The 21,552-nt window shown below is 41.5% G+C and overlaps 1 protein-coding gene across 1 annotated transcript in view; it reads left to right on the top strand.

The window, feature by feature from the left end:
- The first annotated feature begins 325 nt into the window (after positions 1-325).
- The window catches only part of ATXN10 (ataxin 10), an 88,695-nt gene continuing 67,468 nt past the window's right edge, over positions 326-21,552 (top strand). The window contains exons 1-3 of the mRNA XM_066319461.1: positions 326-408; positions 4,275-4,466; positions 5,908-5,990. Of these exons, the coding sequence (XP_066175558.1) occupies positions 326-408; positions 4,275-4,466; positions 5,908-5,990 (358 nt within the window). The remainder of the gene's footprint in view (positions 409-4,274; positions 4,467-5,907; positions 5,991-21,552) is intronic.

The raw sequence follows: 21,552 nt of genomic DNA, 5'->3' as shown, positions 1-21,552 counted from the left end.
ATTATTCCCGCAATTTGTGTTTTTTATATTAATATTTGTTTCGTTTAGAGACGGATCGCTCCAAGAGCACAGGGGGAGAGGTGTGGGGCGCGCAGCAGCAGCTCCGTGACGGGAGCCGGCGGCGCGGTGAGCTTCCTACGGCGAAAAGGAGCGTGAGGGAAAGGAAAAACAAGGGAAAGGCAACGGACCGGTAAGATAAAAACCACGAAGAGCCAGGCCGTGTCTCAAGCCGAGCGGCCATTTTGGCGGCGGCCCCGGGGGCCCGTCCCGCCGGCGGGGCGGCACCGCCGCCATTTCCGCGGCGGAGGCGGGGCGGCGCCGGGCGATGGCGGCGGCCGAGGCGCTGCCCGCGGCCCGCCTGGAGAGCGTGCGGGCGCTGGCCGCTCTGTTCCGGGAGGCGCAGCCCAGGTACACGGGAGCAGGGAGCGGCGGTGCCGGCTGGTCTTGGGCAGGACTCGCCTCGGCTCCCAGCGCGGCCCTGCCCCTCGTGGAGTCGGCTGCGGGCCGGAAAAGGGGCTCTCAGTATCCATGGGGCGTGGATAAAGTGCCTTCCGGGGAGCTTTGGCGTCCCCAGCCGCCTTCTGGGGCTGTGCGTGTGGGGGCGTGAGCTGTCCCTGCTGTCCTGCCCCTGCTGGGCCGTGGGGAGCTGTCGTGTGCTCAGTCCCCGTGCCTGTGGCACGGAGTAAAGGGGTTTGTCTTTTAGTAGTGGGTGGCATGAAATATCCTAGCGATACAGACTGTCTCGGGTTGGAGAGAACGTTAAAGCTCATCCCATCCCACCTCCTGCCAAGGCCAGGGACACCATCCACTATCCCAGGGTGCTCCAAGCCCGGTCCAGCCTGGCCTTGGACGCTACCAGGGATGGAGCAGCCACAGTTCTTTTGGGCAACCTGTGCAATGACTTCACTGATCTCACAGAGAAGAGTTTATTCCTAATATACAATCTACACCTACTCTGTTAGGCTGAAGCCGTTCCCTCATGTTCTGTCGCTTCAGGTCTGTGTAAATAATCTCCATCTTCCTTGTAGGCTCCCTTCAGGTTCTGGAAGGCATCAGTTAGGTCAGCCCAAAGCTGCTCTTCTCCAGCTTGAGCACTCCCAAGTCTCCCAGCCTTTTCGTAGTAGTGATGCTTCTCTACCTGTCTAAGCAACTTGGTGCCTCCTTTGAATTCTCTCCAACAGCTCCATGTCCTTCCTGTACTGGGCCCCCGGGGCTGGAGGCAGCTCTGCAGAGGGGTCTCACCTGAGCAGGGCAGAGGGGCAGAATCCCCTTTCCCCTGCTGCCCACGCTGGGGGCTCAGCCCAGCACAAGGGTTCTGGGTCCCAGTGCACCTGGCCAGGGCATGTCCAGCTCTTACTCAGCACCCCCAAGTCCTTCTCCCAGTGCTGTTCCATCTGCTCATCCCCAGCCTGGATTGATCCCCAGGGGTTGTCTTGACCCGGGTGCAGCACCAGCACTTGGTGCTGTTGAACCTCATGGGATTCCCGTGGGCCACTTCTGGGGCTTGTGGTGCCTTTCTGGGCAGGCACATTAGGTGGGATGTAGCTGTGGGAGTAGCTGCTCGCTTAGGCTTTGAGGTTTGATTCCTGCCTAGAATGATCTGGCTTGAGCAGTCTGGATTTTCTTTCATAGTGTTTATAGACCAATTTCAAGTTCTGTCTCTCCTCAGTGATGTAAAAAATCAACATCTCCTTCCACATTTCACATTTACAGCAGGAACAGACGCTTCCTTGTGTACCCTACACTTGGTCCATTTGGACTATTTTACTGGAAATGTCTGCACTCTTTGTGTGGTGTGGTGTTTTGTTTGTTTGTTTGTTTGTGGTTTTTTTTTGTTTTTTTTTTTTTTTTTTTTTTTTTTTTTTTACTTTCAGTCTAATTTTAAAAGAAAAATTATCACAGCAGCTCAGTATGCTTCTGATCCAGTGTCTGACTAAAAGTTCTGTTCTGCTGCATTGCTTTGTCAGGCGAGTGGAGCTTTTCCAGCACAAGACTGACAGTAAGGTGTCCTTTTACCCGCGGAGTCACAAAAATGTGCATAAAAATTCTTCTGGCTCCTTTAATTTCTCTTTTACCAATTTAAATAAGTGAATGTTGTACAGTCGTATGTGTTGCACTGACCACTTGGTTTTGTATTGTGCAATTAGGTCAGGAAACGACTGGTTTCATGGGATAATCCAGAAAAAGGCATAGGCTGATATGAAGGAAACTACGGTTTCCCATTTTAGGGTAATGTCAGAATTTAAGAACTGGGAACAGCTAATGGTTCTGCTTGATGTAGAAAACACTCTCTGGCTGGGGGCTACCTTACCAGACAGTAGCTCTTCTGACATTTAGAAAAACTTGTCTCTGGTGCGTTTCCCATGGGGACTGTGGTACGTCAGCCACTGAGTCCTCTCTTGGCACATCATGAAGTGGCAGGAGCTGCGCTGTTTCTTGTAAGCTGAAGGTTCAAGTTCCATGAATGTATTTTCTTCGGTCTTGAAACCAAAACCAAATTCCAGACTTTCTTTCTGGTTATGTAAGCTCCACTGTTTTCTTTGTGACTGAGTGCCAGCTCTGTGTTTTGTCTTTATTTTTGGTGCCACTTTGGTATTTTCCCTTCTGTATTGCTCCGCTGTAAAATGTAGCTTCTTCCCTGTAATTCTCAGTGATGCAGTGGTGGGTTTTTTAATGTTTCAGTGTGGATGGAGAATGTGTAAGTATTTTGGTCTTGATCAACTGTGAGGTTGCAGAATAAAATACATACCTCCTGGAGATCTGAAACGTAATGTTGTGGTAATTTAGTGATATTAGTGTATGTTGTTGTATTTCTTACAGCACTCTCCCTTCTTTGTAAGTCTCCTCTACGCCCTAACAGACCTCAACATTGGAGGCACTGGACTGTCAGTAAGATGCAGCCTAGCATGAAAGTGTCACTATTGGAGCAACAAATCTGATAAGGGACTTAGAAAATGTGAACTGTGAGTAAAGACTAAGAGAGTTTTGTTTAGTCTAGGAAAGAGAACATGGCAGGAGCAGAGGTGGGAAAGAATGTCTGCAAACATGGCTAAGGGCATCCTTAGGGACAAGGTGGATTGGCAGCGTTTGGTTAATGTTGAACTTGATGATCTTAAGGATCTTTTCCAACCTTGATGATTCTGTGGTTTGATTTATGGACATGATCACTTAGGAAAGAGAGGGTAGAATTTCTAATTTTGCAAATGTGTAGGCATTTGAGTGAGCAGCAGAATGCAGGTAATACTGCATATATATATGCAATATCACCCAGTAGTGTTTCATTAAGAGATTTTTTAAATTCTCCTTTAGAAAGAGTTTTCTGCATGAACATTTTATTAAATGCTACTTTACATTTCCTCTCATCTCACTTTCTTCTGTTTGATCCTGAGTACATTACAAGTCTATTTAAGGTTCACGGAGGCTGCATCTGGCTTTCCTTTTCCTGACCGCAGTCAGAAGTATTGGATGAGCAAATTTAATGAATTTCCCTGTAGCAATGCCATAAACACTCTCTGGTGTGGCTTCTCTCCACCAGCATGTGGTATCAGAACTGAGTTAGCAACATTTGTCATGTGCTGCCCTCGTCTCTTTTGTGGACATAAAATCAGGGCAGAGTGTAGACAAATAGCTGTAGTTTGGAAGTTTTTATCTCTGTGTGACAGATCATCTGTAAATGTGTGTGTCAGTCCTGGGAGGCTGGTAAATCTTCATGGAACAGCAGCATCAGCTGTCATCCAGTCATATGGATTTCTGCATATGCTCATACTTTGGTAGTGCTGATTTCCTTGTTCAGCTGCTCCAGGAAGTGGCCTGGTACCTTCTGTGTTGGGTAGCTGTCTTCTGAGGTGGGACAGAGTTGGCTTTTTCCCTTGACTGTGGTTGACACACCTCAGAATGGTGCTTGTGCAGCCACCCATGACTTTTATCCCATGGAGGAAATATCCATGCAGGCTGCAGCTTCTGGTACCTCATTCTTCTGAAACACCTGATGCTGGACATCTAAACTGTGTTCATTAACTAAAGCAATTCCTCTTAAAGCAGCATGCAGTGTCATGTATAAACCTGCCAGCTATATGTATTAGATAGAGATTTTTTTTTTCCCTTTTCATTAAAATCCCAAAGAGCTGTTGAAAAGTCACAAGGAATACTAAGGCAACACAATTCTCCTACAGCCCCTTTTCTGAAAAGGCTGATGGGAGAATTGTGTGATGTATTTTGTTCTTTTGTAGAGAGTGAATTTTTATTTTTCTTCACCACAAGTTCATGTATTTCAGAGAAACAGCAGAAGAAAGTGTATTTCGGGATGTCCTGGAAGTCCTGACAAGCACCTCAAGGGCCATTGAGCAGACCTGTAAGGACTCCTGTGGACTGGCAGATGTAGACACCTGCCTGCTGCTCATAGCAGAGTGCTTCAGATGTCTGAGGAATGCTTGTGTGGAGTGTGCCAAGAATCAACATGTCATGAGGTACAGTTATGATCCCTTTTAGCCCATGACAAAGTACCACCTTCTGATGTTTGTGTGGTTTTATGAAAGAGATTCTTATTTTACACTGCTCTGTTAGTTGATTTATTAACTGGCATTTCCTGCTTGATGCAATCACTTGAATTCAAATATGCAAGAAACAAAAATAGCTGACCAGTTTGTAGGTCAGTTTGGGGCCCTGCTCAGTAACAGAACAGGGTGTTTGGGTCCATAACAGGAGTTGATTACACAAGTGGTATAAATCTGCTGGAAGCCTGACTGTAAAACTTATCTATCCTTTTTTTCTCTTTATTTTTTTTTAATTACATAATGAATAAGTAAATGGTCTTAATAATCAGTTACAGGATTAGTATGTCTTTTAACGTTCATTTAGATCTGTCTGGCTTTCCTAGCAAAACACAGGGTATAGTACTGTGCATATTAATCCTGATACATACATACAGGCAAGTTGAGCTTAAAGGATATTAAGTCAATGTGGCTCCTTAAGTTATTTAGCCTCTCTATTCTTTGCCTGTGTCTGTTGCAACATTGAAGGGATGGTTGTGATACAACCAGCTGTAATTACTGAAAACCTCATAGTCTGATTGATGTTTTAAAAAAACTCCAATGAAATAGCAACACCCTCCTTGCCTAGATGCCCCACAGGAGCCCCAGACCAACCAAGCAACACATAAAACCCCCTGAACTTGTCACAAGTTGGTTATATCAAAGAATTATTGGGAACTACAGTCTTAAAAATTGGCTTCTTGGAACTTGTGAAATTTGATTTATTGAGCTAAATGTAATTTTGACATGGGACCAAGTCTTAGTTTCTGTGCTGGGGCAAAATTCAGTTAATGCCACAGAAATTGCAATGCAAATCATTCTGAGTCTACCTGTGATTCCTCCTCACTGGGGAAAGGATAAATAATCACTTGGTCTTCTCTGCTTCTCTATGAGAGTTGTGTATATTTCTCATTGTGCTTGCCCTGTTGTTTTTTGGTGGCTGTCACTAATTGTTGGTATTGAAAATCCAAGTTTATTATGAAGTAAGATACATTACTCTTGTTCTGGATGCTTGATCTCCAGACAAAGCCAAGTTTCCACACAAATAAAGCTGTTTAAGTTATAGGAATAACTCCCTAATGTTTAATATCCAATAGGAGGAATAGCAAGAAGGGAGGAAAGGGTGCTTAGCTCTGAAGGTTCTGTGCCCAAAATTGGTAAAATGCAGGATGATGCAATAAACCCCTTTGATTTGCTTCTGATGGTAGTAATGTGACTACTGATAGGCAGGTAGTAACATAGGAGAAACTACTTTTGTTTCAGAGGTCCTGACGATGCTAAAGATTTCCTGTTAACTTAGGTGAAAAGCCTTCTAAATTTTTTGAGTGTATTTAATATCAAATGAATTACTGTGGTTTTTTTCCCAATCTAATAATAGGAACTTGGGTCTCATCTCTGTATCTGTCCATTTGATAAAGTTGCTTCATGGAATACAAAGCAAAGAAGAATTGTTACTGACTGGTAAGGTTGGGGATTTTGTTAAATATATAGCCTGCACTATATTTTTTTATATGGGTGGTATGATGTCACTTTTCTGATGCATTTGTTTTATAAATAAACTTCATTCTTTATTGAATTACAGTTAAGAATTAGTTCTCTCTTAGGCTGCTTGAAAATGGTCTCAGCCTCAAGTCTAGTTCAGCTGTATTTTCACTGAACTGTTCAATATAGATTGCTAAGGGAAATATATGTGGAAACTCTTTAATATGAAATAGGATATTTGGTTTTAGAAAAGGAAAAGTTCCTGTAGTACCTCCATTCAAAATACATTCTGCTGTTTTAATGTCTTTTCATTTGCTGATACTTAAAGTAATTTATCTAATTCCAGGAAGCAAATTTTGGCTGTGACTTTTTAAAAATTATTTTTAATTTTCATTTAGGTACCATGGTTGCTATCTCCCAGGAACTAAGTACTGATTTGAGTAGTGTTCACATTTCCTTAACAGATGACGTTTTTTCTTTCAGTGCAGTGAAGAGAAAATGTGACTGTATTACCCTTTTTCTCTAGTGGTAGTTATTGCTACTCATTTCACTGGATATTAAAAGTTTTCAGTAATTCTCCTTACAATCTGTGTTTCTCAGTGGAGCTTTATACATTGGACTCCAATTGTGACTGTCTGTGGCTGCAGACAGTAAAGCATGTTTGTTTTCTTGTGTGTGTTATTTCTTTTCACTCCTGTTCCTCAGGTGAGGTTTTTTTACTGGATTTCTACTGCTCCTTTTCTGTCATTCTGTGGAAGCAGGTGGAACAGCTGTCATGCAGTAACTTACCCTCAAACACCTTTATGAAGCTGTGAGGGAGCAGTGAAGTCCAGGAGACTGGATTTCCTTTTACTGCTGTATTTGGCTCAAAATGAAGCCCTGTGGGCACGTGAGGGTATTGTGCTTAGGCCAGGGTCACTCCTGGACCTGTTGCTGGAGTCCTGCTGCCAGGGAAGGGTTGTAGATGCCAGCACAGCCCTTTAGTGTGGGAGGAGCTCAACTATAAATTCTGTGGGTGGCAAAAAGGGCTTGCTCAGTGGCCTTAAAGAGGAGGAACTGATGTCACACAGGGGTGCCTTTCAAGCCTTGTTGTAGGAAGGACTGGGAAAGGTCATGGAGGGCAAGAGTGTCCTGCCACATACTTGTGAACTGCTTTTCAGACCAGCAAGATAAAAGGAAAAGTGATGGGAACCAAAATGTTGCTCCTGTCCAGCCTGTCACTGTCCCTACTGGGGCCTTGGAAAGCAGTGGGCTCAAAAAGCTGTAGTAGGGAAGTGAGCTTGCCACCTTCAGCCTGTTAAAGCATCAGGAATTGTGGTGGATCAAGAATGCCACCTGCCAGAGGGGTGCAGGGCAGGGAGCAGGATGTTCTCATTGGATACAAGCATGGCCTGAGGTCTTCATTTTGGCTTTATGGCTGCTGGCCTGTCCTTGCTGGGCTGTCGTGTGTGTGTGCTGTTCTCTGCTCATGGGTTTGAAGAAGGAGAGCTAAAAGGAAAGGGGGTAAACCCCAGTAATTTGATTATCTGCTTCAGACTCTTTTTCCTAGCCAGAAGTTAGGTTTAAAATCTCTGTTTACCGTCACTGAATAAAAGGGTGGCATTGGCAAGACAGTTCTTAACAGGATTTCAGGAGAAGTTGTTTTGTGACTGTTACTCTACATAGACATTCAGTAAATACATCTGAGTTTATAACATAACTAAGATTTGCTGTATTGACCTGGGATAGGTGGTTCATTGATGCTGTTAGTAGCATTGATCTCCTTGGGGAACGTCTGTGATGAGCATGGCTTATGTCTTCCACATCTGTTAAGACAACAAAAAAAATTGTAGACAAGCAAATGTTGCTAATTCCTTGCTGAGTGATCTGATGAACTTTGTTGTAAGTGGAAATTAATGTAGTGCCTAGAGCACTGGTTCCTTCTGCAGGGTTTACCTCAGAAGCTAACAATTAAATTTGACTCTGGATTATTAGTTGTACCAAAGTGAATTGTTAAGTTGGACTTGGATAGCACTGTTGAAACAAAAGAGACCCATGAAATTAGTAAACGGTGCTGTTTATTAACTGTAATTCTGTTTCATGATTCTCCTCATGTTTCATATAGGAAATCAGCTCACAGGGCTAGAGTAGCATGTGTATTTTGTTCTTGCAGATAATAAAGTGTTAAGTGGTGTATTTCAGGTTGTTCATTTGGGTGTGTATTGTTTGCTTCCTCAAACGGCTTCTTGGATTGGATGATTCTTTCTGGTGCCTGTGTATATTCTTAAGGTTTTTAAAATACCTTAATGTGCCTTCCATAGCAAGCAAGTACAAGGAGGTGGAGGTAAGGCTGTATTGCAGGGTAAACAGCACTAAATAATGTTTCAGATCATGTTCCTGTGAAAAATTCCCAGAACAGGAATTTAGGCTAAATAAACTTGAAGCTCCAACATTATCATATTTACAAAGATGAGATGGAAAATTCTTTCTGCAGACTGAAAAATTTGTTTAACCTGATCTATATCTAAGGCAGGTTTGCACTCTAATCCATTGGTAGCTGTTAAGGCTAGTAAGTGAGTGGTGTGGTAATTTTTGTAAGAAAGTTCAGTGTAGTACAATTTCAAATGGATAAAACCAGAAATGAAAAAAAAAGTATGTATTTTTTGGCCACTGCTGTGACCCATATGATGGTTAAGGGAGAGGACATGATCAAAGAAACAAAAAAGAAGGTGTTGTCCAAAGACAATCATCTGCTTAGTCCATTAGTCCATGACTAAAAACTGTTGCTAATATTTATTCAAGTATATCCAGATTCCTTTGCATTGTCGCTGCTAGGAGTGATACTTTAAAAACAGTTGCCCAGGAGTTATATACATGGTTCATTGGACTCCTCAATTCAGTATATATACTGAAACAGCTCTACTGTGTGTTTTCACCATAACATCTTACTTTTTATTTTTTTTCAATGCTTTAAAAAATGAAACAAATTCCTGGATGTTTGTAATACTTGTCCTAGCCAGCTGTGGAAGAGATTATTGTTCTGAGTATATGTTATACCACTGAAGCAATGGGCCAGAATCCTTGAAAGTGAGTTAGAATGTCTGTCCTGAAATAGCTCTTTGAAACTTGAGGTAAGTTGAAAAATAGTTAACTCATACATACAGCACTCAGAGATTGTCCAATCCCATGTACAAACCAGCTGTCCCCATAATAAGAGTCTCCTTTTTTTTTAATACTTGCATTAAAACACACAAACATTTTTAGTTCTTTCTTTTATGGTATTGCTACAGTTAGCTGTTTGTCTCCACTCTTCTTCCTTGTTTACTTACAATGTTACTTTGAGTTGAACTCCATAGCCTAGTTTTATTTCATTTTATTTAATTTAATTGCTTACATAGTACATCTGTGGTATTCTAAGACATTCTTAAGACTAATCTTTCTTACAACTAATCTGCCTTGAGCAATGTGTATTTTGTACTGCTTGGAGGAGGGGACCTGCAGGAGTTGCATGAAGAAGCCAACAGCTGGATGACTGCTGTTGGGGATTCACAGGATCACAGAGCCCCTGAGGTTGGAAAGTGCCTCCAAGACCACTGTATCCTGCCTGTCACTAATCCCCACCTTGTTACCCAGCCATGTCCAGCCATTCCTTGGGCACCTCCCAGGATGGGGACTCTACCATCTCTCTGGGCAGTCCCTGCCAATGCCTGACCACTCTTTTGGTGAAGAAATTCCTTCTGATGTCCGACTTTACTCTTCCCTGGCCATTTCCTCTCATCCTATCCCTTGTTCCCTAGGAGCAGAGCCCAACCCTCCCTGGCTGCTTCCCCCTGTCAGAGAGTGGTGGAGGGTGCGATGGTTCCCCCTGAGCCTCTTTTTCTCCAGGCTGAGCCACCCCAGCTGCCTCAGTTGTGTTCCCTTCTCTGGGTGTGCTCCAGCCTTGCAGTGTCCTAACAGTCCCTGCTCTGGTCCTGCTGCCAAACCATGGCTGGGACAGGCCAGGTGCCATTGGTGTTCTTGCCCCCCTGGGCACACCTGAGCTCATGTTCAGCCACAGCTCACTAGCAGCACCAGGTCCTTTCCTGCTGGGCACTTTCCAGGGCTGATTGTGCAGTGATGCTAAACAAGGGGTTAGCAGCTTGTAGCCCTTCTGGGCAGCAATAAGAGTTATCTGTGACAGATAATTTACACCTTCTTATAAACGTGCTCCCTGTTCTTACTGCTTCAGCACTCCTCCCTCTTCCTTTCTGCAAAGGATAGAACTTCTCAGTCAAAGAGAGAAAAATCTGTGTGCTATGCTGCTTGGACAGTATCTAAAGACTGGACTTTGCCTCAGTATTCTTAAAGCTGTACATGCTGAAAGTCTAGGAAGCAGATGGTTGTGAAAGGAGGTAGTTAATGCTTTAGATTAGAGAGCTTGGATATTCCTGGTGGGAAAACAGACAAGATGATAAATGTTGCCCCTTTTGGCCAGTTCAGAATTAATTTGGATGGGAATTGAAGATGCAGAAGCTGTACTGCTCATGCAGAAACACTACATGCAAGAAGGTCTTTTATGTTTCTTAACTGATTTGAGAACACAGTCTTCCAATAGATAGATAATAAGATACTCAGTTTTTTAAGTCTGAAGGAAAAAGGGAATTCGCTGCAGGATATAGTTTTAATGGAATTTGCAAAGTACCTTCTAGACATCCCTTTTGTTTTAGATATTTTTTTAATTGGATGAGTCTCATCATAGCAACCTTTTCTTTTTCTGCTGTGGTTACAAAGACCAAGAACACTTGCCAGAGGAGCAGCTCATGAAGCTGCCAGGCGAACTTTAACTGAACCTAAAGCAGCCCTAGATCTAAGAACTCAGAAGTAGTACAGTATGTTTGGGATTGCAGCAGACATAGGAAATATCCTTCACTTCACAGCATGTGTCTTGGTTTGGTTGTGGGGTTAAGTTTGGATTTTTTTTTTCTTTTTTCTATGGCAAATCTTAAACTTTCCAGTGGAACCCAGCAGACCTTTGGAAAGGTACACTGAGGTTTGTCTAGATGATGGATCTTTAGATTCCAGAATGTGAGAGCTGGATTTAGAATCCCTCTCCAAAATCAGGAAAAATCCCAAAGGATAATGTTGTGTCTCCTTGGTAAGTTTCAAGCAAGGACATGCCTGTTTTGCGGCAAGCTCGTGTTCTGTAGGCAGTGTCCCATTTGATCCTTTCATTAATGCTCACCCCAGCTTGGACAGAAGGAGCTTTAATGTTTTTGTTTGTAAACAGATCTTCTCAAACCTTTCACCACTTCAAAATACTGCTGATGCTGAAGAATGCTCTTTGAATTCCAATGTAATTGCTTAAAAATGATTTATCTGCCAAAATACATTTCTGTCCTCTCAGGTGAAAAGGCATTGAATGCCTCGTAGCTGCCCTGTGTGAGACAACTTGTTTTGCAAGTTCTCTGAATGAAGTGATTGTCCTCTCTGAGCAGACCTGGGGTCTCAGCTGCAGTACTTGCCTGAGAAATGCTCCAAGCATCCCACCAGTATTCCTCATGTCCAGGTTGCTGATGACCAGCTGGCACAGGTATTGTTATTGCTGTGCTGGTGCCAGGCCTCTGTAGTCTTTGGGGGTTTTAACCACCCAGAGAAAGCCAGATAAAAATGTGTTAACTTGAGAATCACAGAATCATGGAGTGATTTGGGTTGAAAAAGACCTCCAAGACCACTATGTCCATCCAGGCTGTGACCTTGTCAGTCCGACCAGAGCACTGAGTGCTGCATCCAGCCATTCCTTGGACACCTCCAGGAATGGGGACTCCACCACCTCCTTGAGACATCCCTGCCAATGCTTGACCACATTTTTCATGGAGAAGTTCCTCCTGACATCCAACCTGACTCTCCGCTGGCACAGCTTGAGGCTATTTCCTCTCATCCTGTCCCTTGTCCCCTGGGAGCAGAGCCCAACCCTCCCTGGCTGCCCACTCCTGTCAGGGAGTTGTGGAGAGTGAGACAGTCTCCCCTGAGCCTCCTTTTCTCTGGGCTGAGCCTCTCCAGCTCCCTGAGCTGCTCTTCATCAGCCTTGTCCACCAGACCCTTGCCCAGCTCTGTTGCCTTCCCTGGGCATGCTCTCAGCCCTTCGGTGTCTTTTTTTTTTTTTTTTTTTTTTTTTTTGGTCTTTTTTTTTTTTTTTTTTTTTTTTTAGATAAAGGCCCAGAACTGGACACAGGGTTGGAGGTGCCTCAGCAGTGTGCCAGCACAGGGAGCAGTCACTGCCCTGCTCCTGCTGTCACACAATTGCTGGTACAGAATGTTTTTGGTACAGAATGTCAGGAGCCTGTGTTCATGTTACAGACGCTGCTGAGGATCTCAGCCAAAACTTGTGTCCAGGTGTGCTGCCTGTTAGAGCAAGGTTTGGGGCGTTCTCTCCTAATAATTCTATGAAGTCCTGAAACTTTGGTTAAATTGTAGTGGATTGTAGCTTGAATCTGTGAACAGGAATTTGACCTTGCTTCCAATTTTCTGCAAAGTGTTCAGGTGCAGTTAAACAGCTACAGATACTCTCCTCAAAACAGAACTTACAGCATTCCTTCAAAAGCAGTGATGAAAGATGACTCTATGTAAATTTTTTAATACTGCGCTTAGTATAGTAACTTGAGCATTTTCTGGTAGGATGTTCAGCAACATGAATATCATATGTCTAACACCTGTTCATGCTTCCTTTTGTGAGGGAGGATATGTGGGAAAATATGTGATACCTTATTTTAAACATTTTTCAAGTACTACAAATGCCACGTTCTTACAAGGGAGCTATAAAAAATGTTCCTTTTTTGAGCTTTTTTTCTTCCCCTCGCCCCCCCCCCTTTTTTTTTCCCTCTTATTTCCTCTCTCTTCCCTCTCTCCCTTTTTCTCTATTTTTAATCTTCATTTGTGTCTCTTTTTTTCTCTTTTTCTCACCCTTTTTTCCTGTGTTCCCCCTTTTTTCCTGTGTTCCCCCTTTTTTCCTGTGTTCCCCCTTTTTTCTCTCTCCTTTTCTGCCAGCTTTTTACCTCTCTCTTTGTCCACCAGGACTATTAATAGTGTCATGGGTTCAGCCTCAATCAGTGTTGTTGAATTACTCCAGCTGTTCTGGACCTGATCAGTTCTCATGCATATTCATTAATGAAAATCCAGTTGCTCTTGACCCATTGGTGCTTTATGGGTTGTTCATGGTCTGGGAAGAAGTGTTTTTTATCCATTGTTGTGGAAAAGATGCGCTCTGCAGAAGAGATAGCAATGAGTAAGCTTTGAATTCAGAGCTCTGTATAAATAAAAATATCACTCCTTCATAGACACTAAAAATAAATTAAAACATAGGGGTGTGCGTGTGTTTCAAAAATAAGATATTAGGGACCTAGGCCTATCTATAGCTTCCAGAGACTGTTTCTTGCAAAAGCCAAATAGGATGGAAACATTTCAACTTTGATGAAGTAAGAAGACAAAAGCTCCCCTGAGATCTACAGGAGAACATCACACAGCTGAGCAAAGAAGAATACTTGATTTCTTTGTAAGCTCTTGAAGGTGAAGACATGCTGGATTTTAAAAGCCACTGAATATAAGCTGTAGGTGCTCCTGTAGTACCAGGAAGTTTCATTGAGATTTCATTAGGAGAGATGCCTGAAAATAAATGGCAAGAAGAAATAAATTTCCAGCAGCTACATTGGGTACCTTCTCAGTTCTAAAAAGTTGTTAATTCAAAGTACTTTTCAAAAGTTTACAGAAAAGGAGATATTTAATCAAATCCTTTTGTTTTTCTGAGGAACAGCATGAGTAAAACGGTTAAATTGTTACGTTTGCAAGAGTAGTCCTGAAAACAAAAATGGGTAGATACTAGTGAAGTTATTTCTACTTTTTTTCAGGAGGGTGTAGGGGAAACAAAACTTTCAGTTCCATCCTCACTCAGTGAAAAAAACCAGATGTTTCTTTGCTCTAACCTTTTCCATTTCTGCACTCAAAGACTGGCAGTTTGGAATTACAGTGGAAAATCAAGACTGGCTAATTTTGAAGGTACAGAAGAGCAGGGGAAGGAAATGCTTTCAAACCTGCCAAAGTACGCTGAGTTGGTTTTGCTGTATTCCTTTTTAAATGGATAGTCACATATCCTTAACTGTTTATTGTTTCTTGTCAATATTTATTTATCTCTGTTTATTTTCTTGCCATAGAAGGCTTTGGTCCCTTTAAAAATACTATTTTGCCAGTAGGAAAATGAGCTAGAAGTAAATACTTGGACTTTAGGTAATGCATTGGAGTGGTACCTTTGCAGAACCAGTAAACAGAAAAATATGGGCATTTAAGGCTTAGTTTGAAAAACTGAGCATTAGAGGCTTATGTATTGGCATCACAGTCTAACTAATTTTCACCTATTTTTGAAATTAAATGCCTGGTCATTCAGCAAAATATTTTAAATCAGCAGGAAAGAGAAACAGAGTGGTTAGTTACGGAACCTAAATGTTCTTTAATGAATGCCAATATTGACTGAAGGAGTCACTCTTATCTTTTGTGCTTCCCCTTTTTTCTCTTGTCCACCACTTTTCATTCTTCTGTTTTATTCTTTTAAAAACCTGCATTTTGCTTTCACCTTTTTTTTTTTTTTTTTTTTTTTTTTTTTAAGTTCTTTAATAATGTTGCACTGAATGGTTTCATTTCCAAATTACTGCTAATGTTTTCTATCTAAAAAGTATTTTAAAATGTGCTTGGAAAGTGTGGTGGAACACAGGTAGTAAGTAACTTTTTGCTAGACAGAAGTCATAGCAGAGCTCACCCAATGTATTTAGGAAACCATTGCCAAGTTTTATTGTCTATAAACAGAGGTCTGTAACTGAGCAAATGCCTTCACACAGGCTTGTTTATAGGGATTTGGAGAGGGTGTAATTTCTAAATTGTGTCCTGGAGACTCTCATAGACAATGGCTATGAAATTTAAATGAACTGGATTAAGGAAGGATAGTTAGTCTTTATTCTCTTTGCCGTGCCCCAAATATTCATCTATGAAAGAGAATGTTTAATTGGAGATCTTGGGGATTTTTGTGACCAAATACAGTAAATTATTATCCTGCAGATTTTTTTTGTACAAGTCATGTTACTTGCTGATTTACGTGGAATGAGTGAGTGGTTATAAAGCTTGAATCTTTTTAACTGTCGTACACTCATCATGAACTATTCATAGATGATGTTTCCCAGTTCAGGTTCACATTAGCTTTTCTTTTGAGGAAGAGGGAGAAAGCAGTTCCTGAGTAGACCCAGAGTCCATAGGATCAATTCCCAAAAAGCTGCATGAAAGAACATGCCTCAGTTGCATGGAAGAAAAGAGAATTTAAAAATCTGCACTCCTGTTTATTTTTGTATTTAGGGTTTCCTTTGCTTACAGCATAATTAAAAGTACATATGTATTACAGCTTGAATAAACCAGCTGCTAACTTAAACGGACTTTTTTTAGACATAGGAATAAAGGACAGCCCTGACCTTAAAAGAGTTGCCAGTTTCAATGTGTGATCTTTGCTTTGTCTGTTAGGATTTTTGTATGGGGACTGATGCCAATACTTTGCTGCCACTGTTAAAATAAAAACTATAATTACATTGTCAAAATAATATTTATAGTATTTTTGGGGAATAATTGTGGGAGTGTGACGAATATATTATACTCATCAAACTTTTATGTAAACATAAGCATGAGTTTTTTATTTGAATTATTGGTGTTGTTTTTGGCCTTTGTGTTTTTCCAATCTGTAAAAATAATATTGGGATTTTCATGGTCTCTAGCATTTGCAGTGTGCCCTAACAATCAGTTGATACGCTGTCTGGTAGGAGTAAACTGCTAGTTGCACTTGTATTGGGATTTTGGTTTCATGTTTCCATAGCTTAAGAAAATCCTCTATTTTTTTGAGTTTTGCTATCCCCTAATTACTGTAGCTCTGAGCATTTTACTACTTGACCAAACAGGAAAGTTTTAAGTAATTGGTTTGTTCTTTTGTACCGTTTAGGTTTTTTATTTTTTAAATTATTGTTGTTCTTACTTTGTGTTTACCTCTTTATTTTTTTTTTCTTTTTTTAAATGAGTCTGAATTCCTCTTGAAAGTGAGTGTGAACATCTCCCAGAAACATATATGGTATGAAGCAGTTGTGCGGTTTTCTAGCAATAAGGCAGTTGTCCCTTGGCTGGTTAAAGGTACAGGCAGAACTTTCTGCTGGGCAGGAGGAAGTTACCAGATGCACGGATGCTCCATCCCCTGTACTGCAGTTTTAACTGTACAGCTGTTCTGTCTCTGCTGTGTTTTGGTGAATATTGCCACAGATTTTTAATGAACTGTCTTCAGAACACCTTCAGCAAGGATTTGGGCTGTGCAACTTCATGTTCTCCGAATTATGTCAAACGGATGCAGCCTGCTGTGGGCAAGGACATTCTCTTGGTTCCCTTAGTTTGGTCCAAAATTCATTGAAGGCTATGGAAGGACTCTGATTTGGGTGGGTCTTGGTTCAGGTCATTGTTCCAAGGCTTTGTGCTTTGGCCTTTTTGCAGAAACTCCAAAATAGAGAACCAGCCTTTACACCACTTCCAGCTTTCTGCAAAAGAAAAAGGGCCAAACCTTGACCAAGAGCACTCAGACTGATGAGTTGTCCTGAGTTAGCAAATACAGAATTCTCTTTAGTTCTTGTGCATGTAGTACTGGCCCTGCCTGCAGTGGTTAAATCTTGCCCCATTCGCTGGGAGTTCCCACACCTTGGGTCTTGCACAGTGTGTATGGGCACAGCTCCCTGTGCCCTGCAGCTCTGGGATATTTGTGTACAGCAGGAACTGGGATTTTGAGTAACTGCCAGTGTTACCAGTGTTTTCAACCTGACATGTCTGTGTAGTGTTGGCTGTGACTTCTGGAATTAATATGGGAACTTGACGCATGCCTTAATTTCTTTCTTCATTTTTTAACATTTGGAGTGGTGTGAGCTTTGAGAGTTTGGACCCACTGAAGAAGGGTCCATTGTAGGACCAGGGACTCTACTTATATGCAGCACTTTCTTAATGGTGAAAAAAAAAAATAAAGGAAGAGGGAGTGGGGCTTCCAACGTGCAGCAGGGCTTGGATCTTCACTGTTACAGGCAACTGTTGTTGTAGGCTGTTGTGTCCAAATACAGTAAGCTCCATTTTTCTGTGTTTATCCCTTAATAATCCCATGGGAGACTCTCCTCTCATTTTAAGACCTTTTCTTAACTCTAGTCTAAATGTCCTACTGTTTGAATGCAGTGATTCATGGTAGTGGGAATTTTTTCCCCACTATTGGCTTGGTTGTGTCCTTGAGTCTTGCTGCTATTGCAGTAGAGGTGTGATTTAGAATCACAGAATGGCTTGTATTGGAAGGGACATTAAAGATCATCTTGTCCACACCCCTTGCCATGGTTCCACTATGTCAGGGTGCTCCAAACCCCATCCAGCCTGGCCTTAGACACTTCCAGGGCTGAGTCAGCCACAGCTTCTCTGGGCAGCCTTTGCCAGGGCCTTACCACCTTCACAGGGAAGAATTTTTCTCTAATATCCCATATAACCCTGTCTTCTGGTATTGAGAAGCCATTCCCTCTTGTCCTGTCAGTCCAGCCCTTGTAAATAGTCTCTGTCTGTTTAAGCTGTATCAAAGTGAAATATTTTATTGACTGTGTATATGTAAGTATAAAAGTGGTTTTTTGCAGCAACGTGTGAAGGCACAATTTGAACTATAGACCAGATCCTGCCTAATGAGATTTGCTTGTCAGGTATACTGATAAGATGGATGGCATTGGAAGCAGACTTTGAAATAGTGATTAAGAAGCTGCTGCTTGCCACCAGGTTGATACTAGTACTAGTGGCCAAAACTGTCCTTCTCATGGTATTCATGGAAAGGTGTTTTGATTGCTGCACTGGGAAGCAAAGTGACTGTCTCAGTGTCAGTGTAAATAATTTTGCTCCTTCTAGGAGAGAGAGTAACCTGAGGAAATATCCTTAAGTCAGAACAATTAGTAGGTCAGTGGTCTGCCCTTGTCTTGTTGCTGGTACAGCTTTTAGACAGTGTGTAGAGATGGTTTGTTTTTTTCCTGCTCCTGCAATTTGGAGGCTTTCTAGTATAGCCTGCCAAGATCTTGCTGATCTATGCCACATGCATAGTGGTTTTATAATGTGGAGTGATATCCACTTGGAGCACAAAGGAAATAGGAGTTTGCTGATGTCTATTTAATTAGAATGGTTTCTGGTTACTTTGGTTGAGGCTTGAAATGAACTGTAATGCCTATATTTCTGTGGATCTCTAAATACAGTGTTCTGTAAGTCCTTTCCTTCCTTCCTTGCTCTTTAGTGTCCCCTACCATACCCCAGCAAATAATGTCAGCAAGATTCATAATGAGGCAGGTTCCTGTTCTACACAAATGTGTGTGAATCAAACCTTGCAGAAACATCCCTAGATTTAAGATGGTCACCCTGTTTTTTGCGGCAGGGAAATTAGGATCTCAAGATAAAGGTGGGAAGAATGGGGCAAACAAACCTTTTAATTGCAGAGAATTTTCTAAAGACAGAGCATCATAAATTTAATGCAGGGAGAAGAAACTTAACTTTTTTTGCATCTTCTGAGAGGAAATACCCCTTCTAAAGAGTCTCCACAGAGGCCCCAAGGAGGCTATGGTTTTTGAAGATGGAAGGGGGATGGAAAGAAGGTAGAGGAAGATCTGGGCAGAGAGAACAATGGGAGACATCTGTTGCCTGTTGGCATAAAAATCCAAGTGGTTATAATTATGTAGGAGTTACACATGTCGTTCTCTCAACCATTTGATTATCATTGCCATGGCACAACTTCCATACTCTCCAGTTACAGGAGTTTTGTTCTGGTGGAAAAGAGGGAGTTGTCTAGCCATGGCTTTCCAGACACAAAGCTACAAGATTTTATTTCCCATTTTGTAGCTCCCTTTTTTGCTAGCAGCTTTGGGCTTGGAGAGAAATGTGTCTCTTGCTTTTTGCTGAGAATTTTAGGGTATACTGCCAAGTTACATGATGTGTAGAAACATCAAGTGAATTTGTGAGGCACATCAAGTTTTTTCCCTTTCTTCCAATCTCTGGGCAAATACCACATGTAGTACAAAAGGGACCTGAACATGGCAATGAGAAGAGGTAAGCTGGCCTTACAGGTATTAAGCTAAATGATGATGCCCAAAAGAGGTTGATGCTAAACTCTTGCTGTATATTAATGTGGATATGCAAGTAAAAACACCAAGTGTATGTTTGCTTTTAATTCTGTATTCCAAAAGGACTGGTGTCTGTTTATTAGCCAGATACAGAATATAAATGGTACAAGTAAGTGGGGGGAAGTCTGATATTCTTTCCACAGACTTGCAGAGAAAGATCATTCAGCTTTTTGAGGGCAAATACAAGCACTTCAGTGGAAATTTTTGGTTAAATGAAGCAACATACACCGTATACTATCAAAAGTAATTGGAGAAAATTATTCCTAGCCTTGGTTAGTACTTTACATGTTAATAATTTTTCTTCTTCTTTTTTTTTCCAGACCTGTACAAGGTATCATGCAGGAGGAGTGTGTCTCGCAGTCAGACACCACTAATAGTGCATAGTGGGTGGCCAGTCCTTCTTATTTTTCTTGGTTTCCTGGCATGGTTTAAGGCCAGTTTGAGACTCCCCAGTACTTCAAGCTTGCTGATTTCACTGCTGCAGGACCTTTAAAGAGACATTGCATTAGATTTAGGCTCAGCTTTTGGGCTGATTCAAGAACAAGATTTTACATCCTAATGTGTGCAGGAAGCTAATAAAGGCAATTCCCAGGTCTGTAAGCACTTACAAGTGTTTTACTTCACATAGGAGAGTAATCTCAGGCATGTGTTTTTGCTACTTGTGGGGATGTAACAGGAGTCCCATTTCATATGCTTTTAGATTTTAATAGATAATTTGTTAAAGAAACGAGTTCATATATGTATACTTTCTAAAAATGAAATGGTGCAATTAAAATAACAGGAGATAAAGAAAATGGTACTAGTACTGTATTTAGTAAGCATTGTTAGTGCTATGTAAATCAGAGTAGTTTTGAACCTGATCTCGAGAGCTCTGTCAAACTGACTCTTTTCTTAGTAAATGCACAAGTAAGGGTTTTTTTAATCTCCCATTATGAGACCTCATTGGAACTTAATTTGCATCAGAGGCTAATTTGATGTGTGGTCTGGTGGTTTCTTTTAGCTCCCTTCTAATTTATTTGTAATTCCACATTTTTAATAGTGTGGCAAGAATTTTACTTGCCTTTAAGTCAAATTCTCCTTTTAAGTCAGAACAAAGTGGTGATATTTTGCCTAGACATTTATCTTCCAAGAACACAAGGGTTGTCCAATCAATGCACATAGTGTTCTGTGAAAATTAGAATTGGCATTTCTGAAGGGAAATAAAAAAAAAAATAAGAGTGTGACTTTGTTTCAGAGGTGGAGGAGATGGAGGGGAGGGGGAGCAGAAACTTACTAAACACAACATTCTTGGTATTCCACAGATGGTAAAAAGGGGTTACTAGTATGCACTACAAGTGCAGTAAGACCAAGGTGGAAATATAAAAGGTAGCTAGACAATAATTTTATTTACAGCAATAAAATACTAAGCACTATTTTAATAACATTAAATGACAGAGCCCATATATGTATTGTACATTCAATTTCAGTAGTCTAGACAGACTGTTTTCCAAGGAAAATATATTTTCATCAGTATTTGTGGTATGATTCATGGTGGTAAAGAGGCAAATAACTCTTTATGACTGGAAGTTGCTTTAACTTGCAGCCGCAAGGAAACAAGTCAGTGACCGGATGATAGTGGTGGAAACTCACATTTTATAGCAATAGAGGTCTACACCTTATGCTGAGTTGGAAGTTTTGTTTTTCCAGGACAGGCAGTCTATCACAAAGCATTCTGTCATTGTTTGCAAACAGCCAGAGCTGCTCTGTGTGACAGCTCACTGCCCACAGTTTAAATTTGCAAAGCTCACAGGCGACTCTAAAAGTGTGCAGGCTCTTGGGAGCCTGGGATGTTGTCCCCGGACTTACTAGGCTTTGTGTTGGCCCCAGTGCAGAGGGGACACTCCAGCTCTGTTTTTCCTGTGTATTACTGCTTAGAGCTTTAAGAGAGATGCAAGTTTGTAAGCCTTATGTTTGCAGCCTGACAAGCAATGGTGTCCGGTTTTGTATGTGCCTTGTTGGATTTATTTTATATCTCTTATTTGTTTTATAACTCCAGTAAAGGCAGAGGTTCGTACGTACAATTGTCACTGTTGTCTGTCCCAAAAAAAGAGAATGGAAATCTCTTAGGACTGTTTTAAGTCTCTACAGTTGCTGTCAAGGTTTTTTGAAATGATTGCTGAGCATGTTTGTGGGCTCCTGTTCTAATCATGTGGAACAGAAGGAAACCAGGTATTGAATTTTAAAATCTTGATGCTTCAAGTCTTTCTCCTCAGAACTTCAGGGATTTTAGTTTTCATCTAGTACACAATCTGATTCTGAAAATATGTGAAATTATGTCTTTTGTGTGGACTGGAGCATCTCTTACAAGG

Source organism: Sylvia atricapilla, chromosome 5 (genome assembly GCF_009819655.1).
Source record: "Sylvia atricapilla isolate bSylAtr1 chromosome 5, bSylAtr1.pri, whole genome shotgun sequence".
Taxonomy (NCBI): domain Eukaryota; kingdom Metazoa; phylum Chordata; class Aves; order Passeriformes; family Sylviidae; genus Sylvia; species Sylvia atricapilla.
The sequence above is the reverse complement of the archived record's forward strand: the minus strand, read 5'-3'. Positions and strand labels throughout refer to the sequence as shown.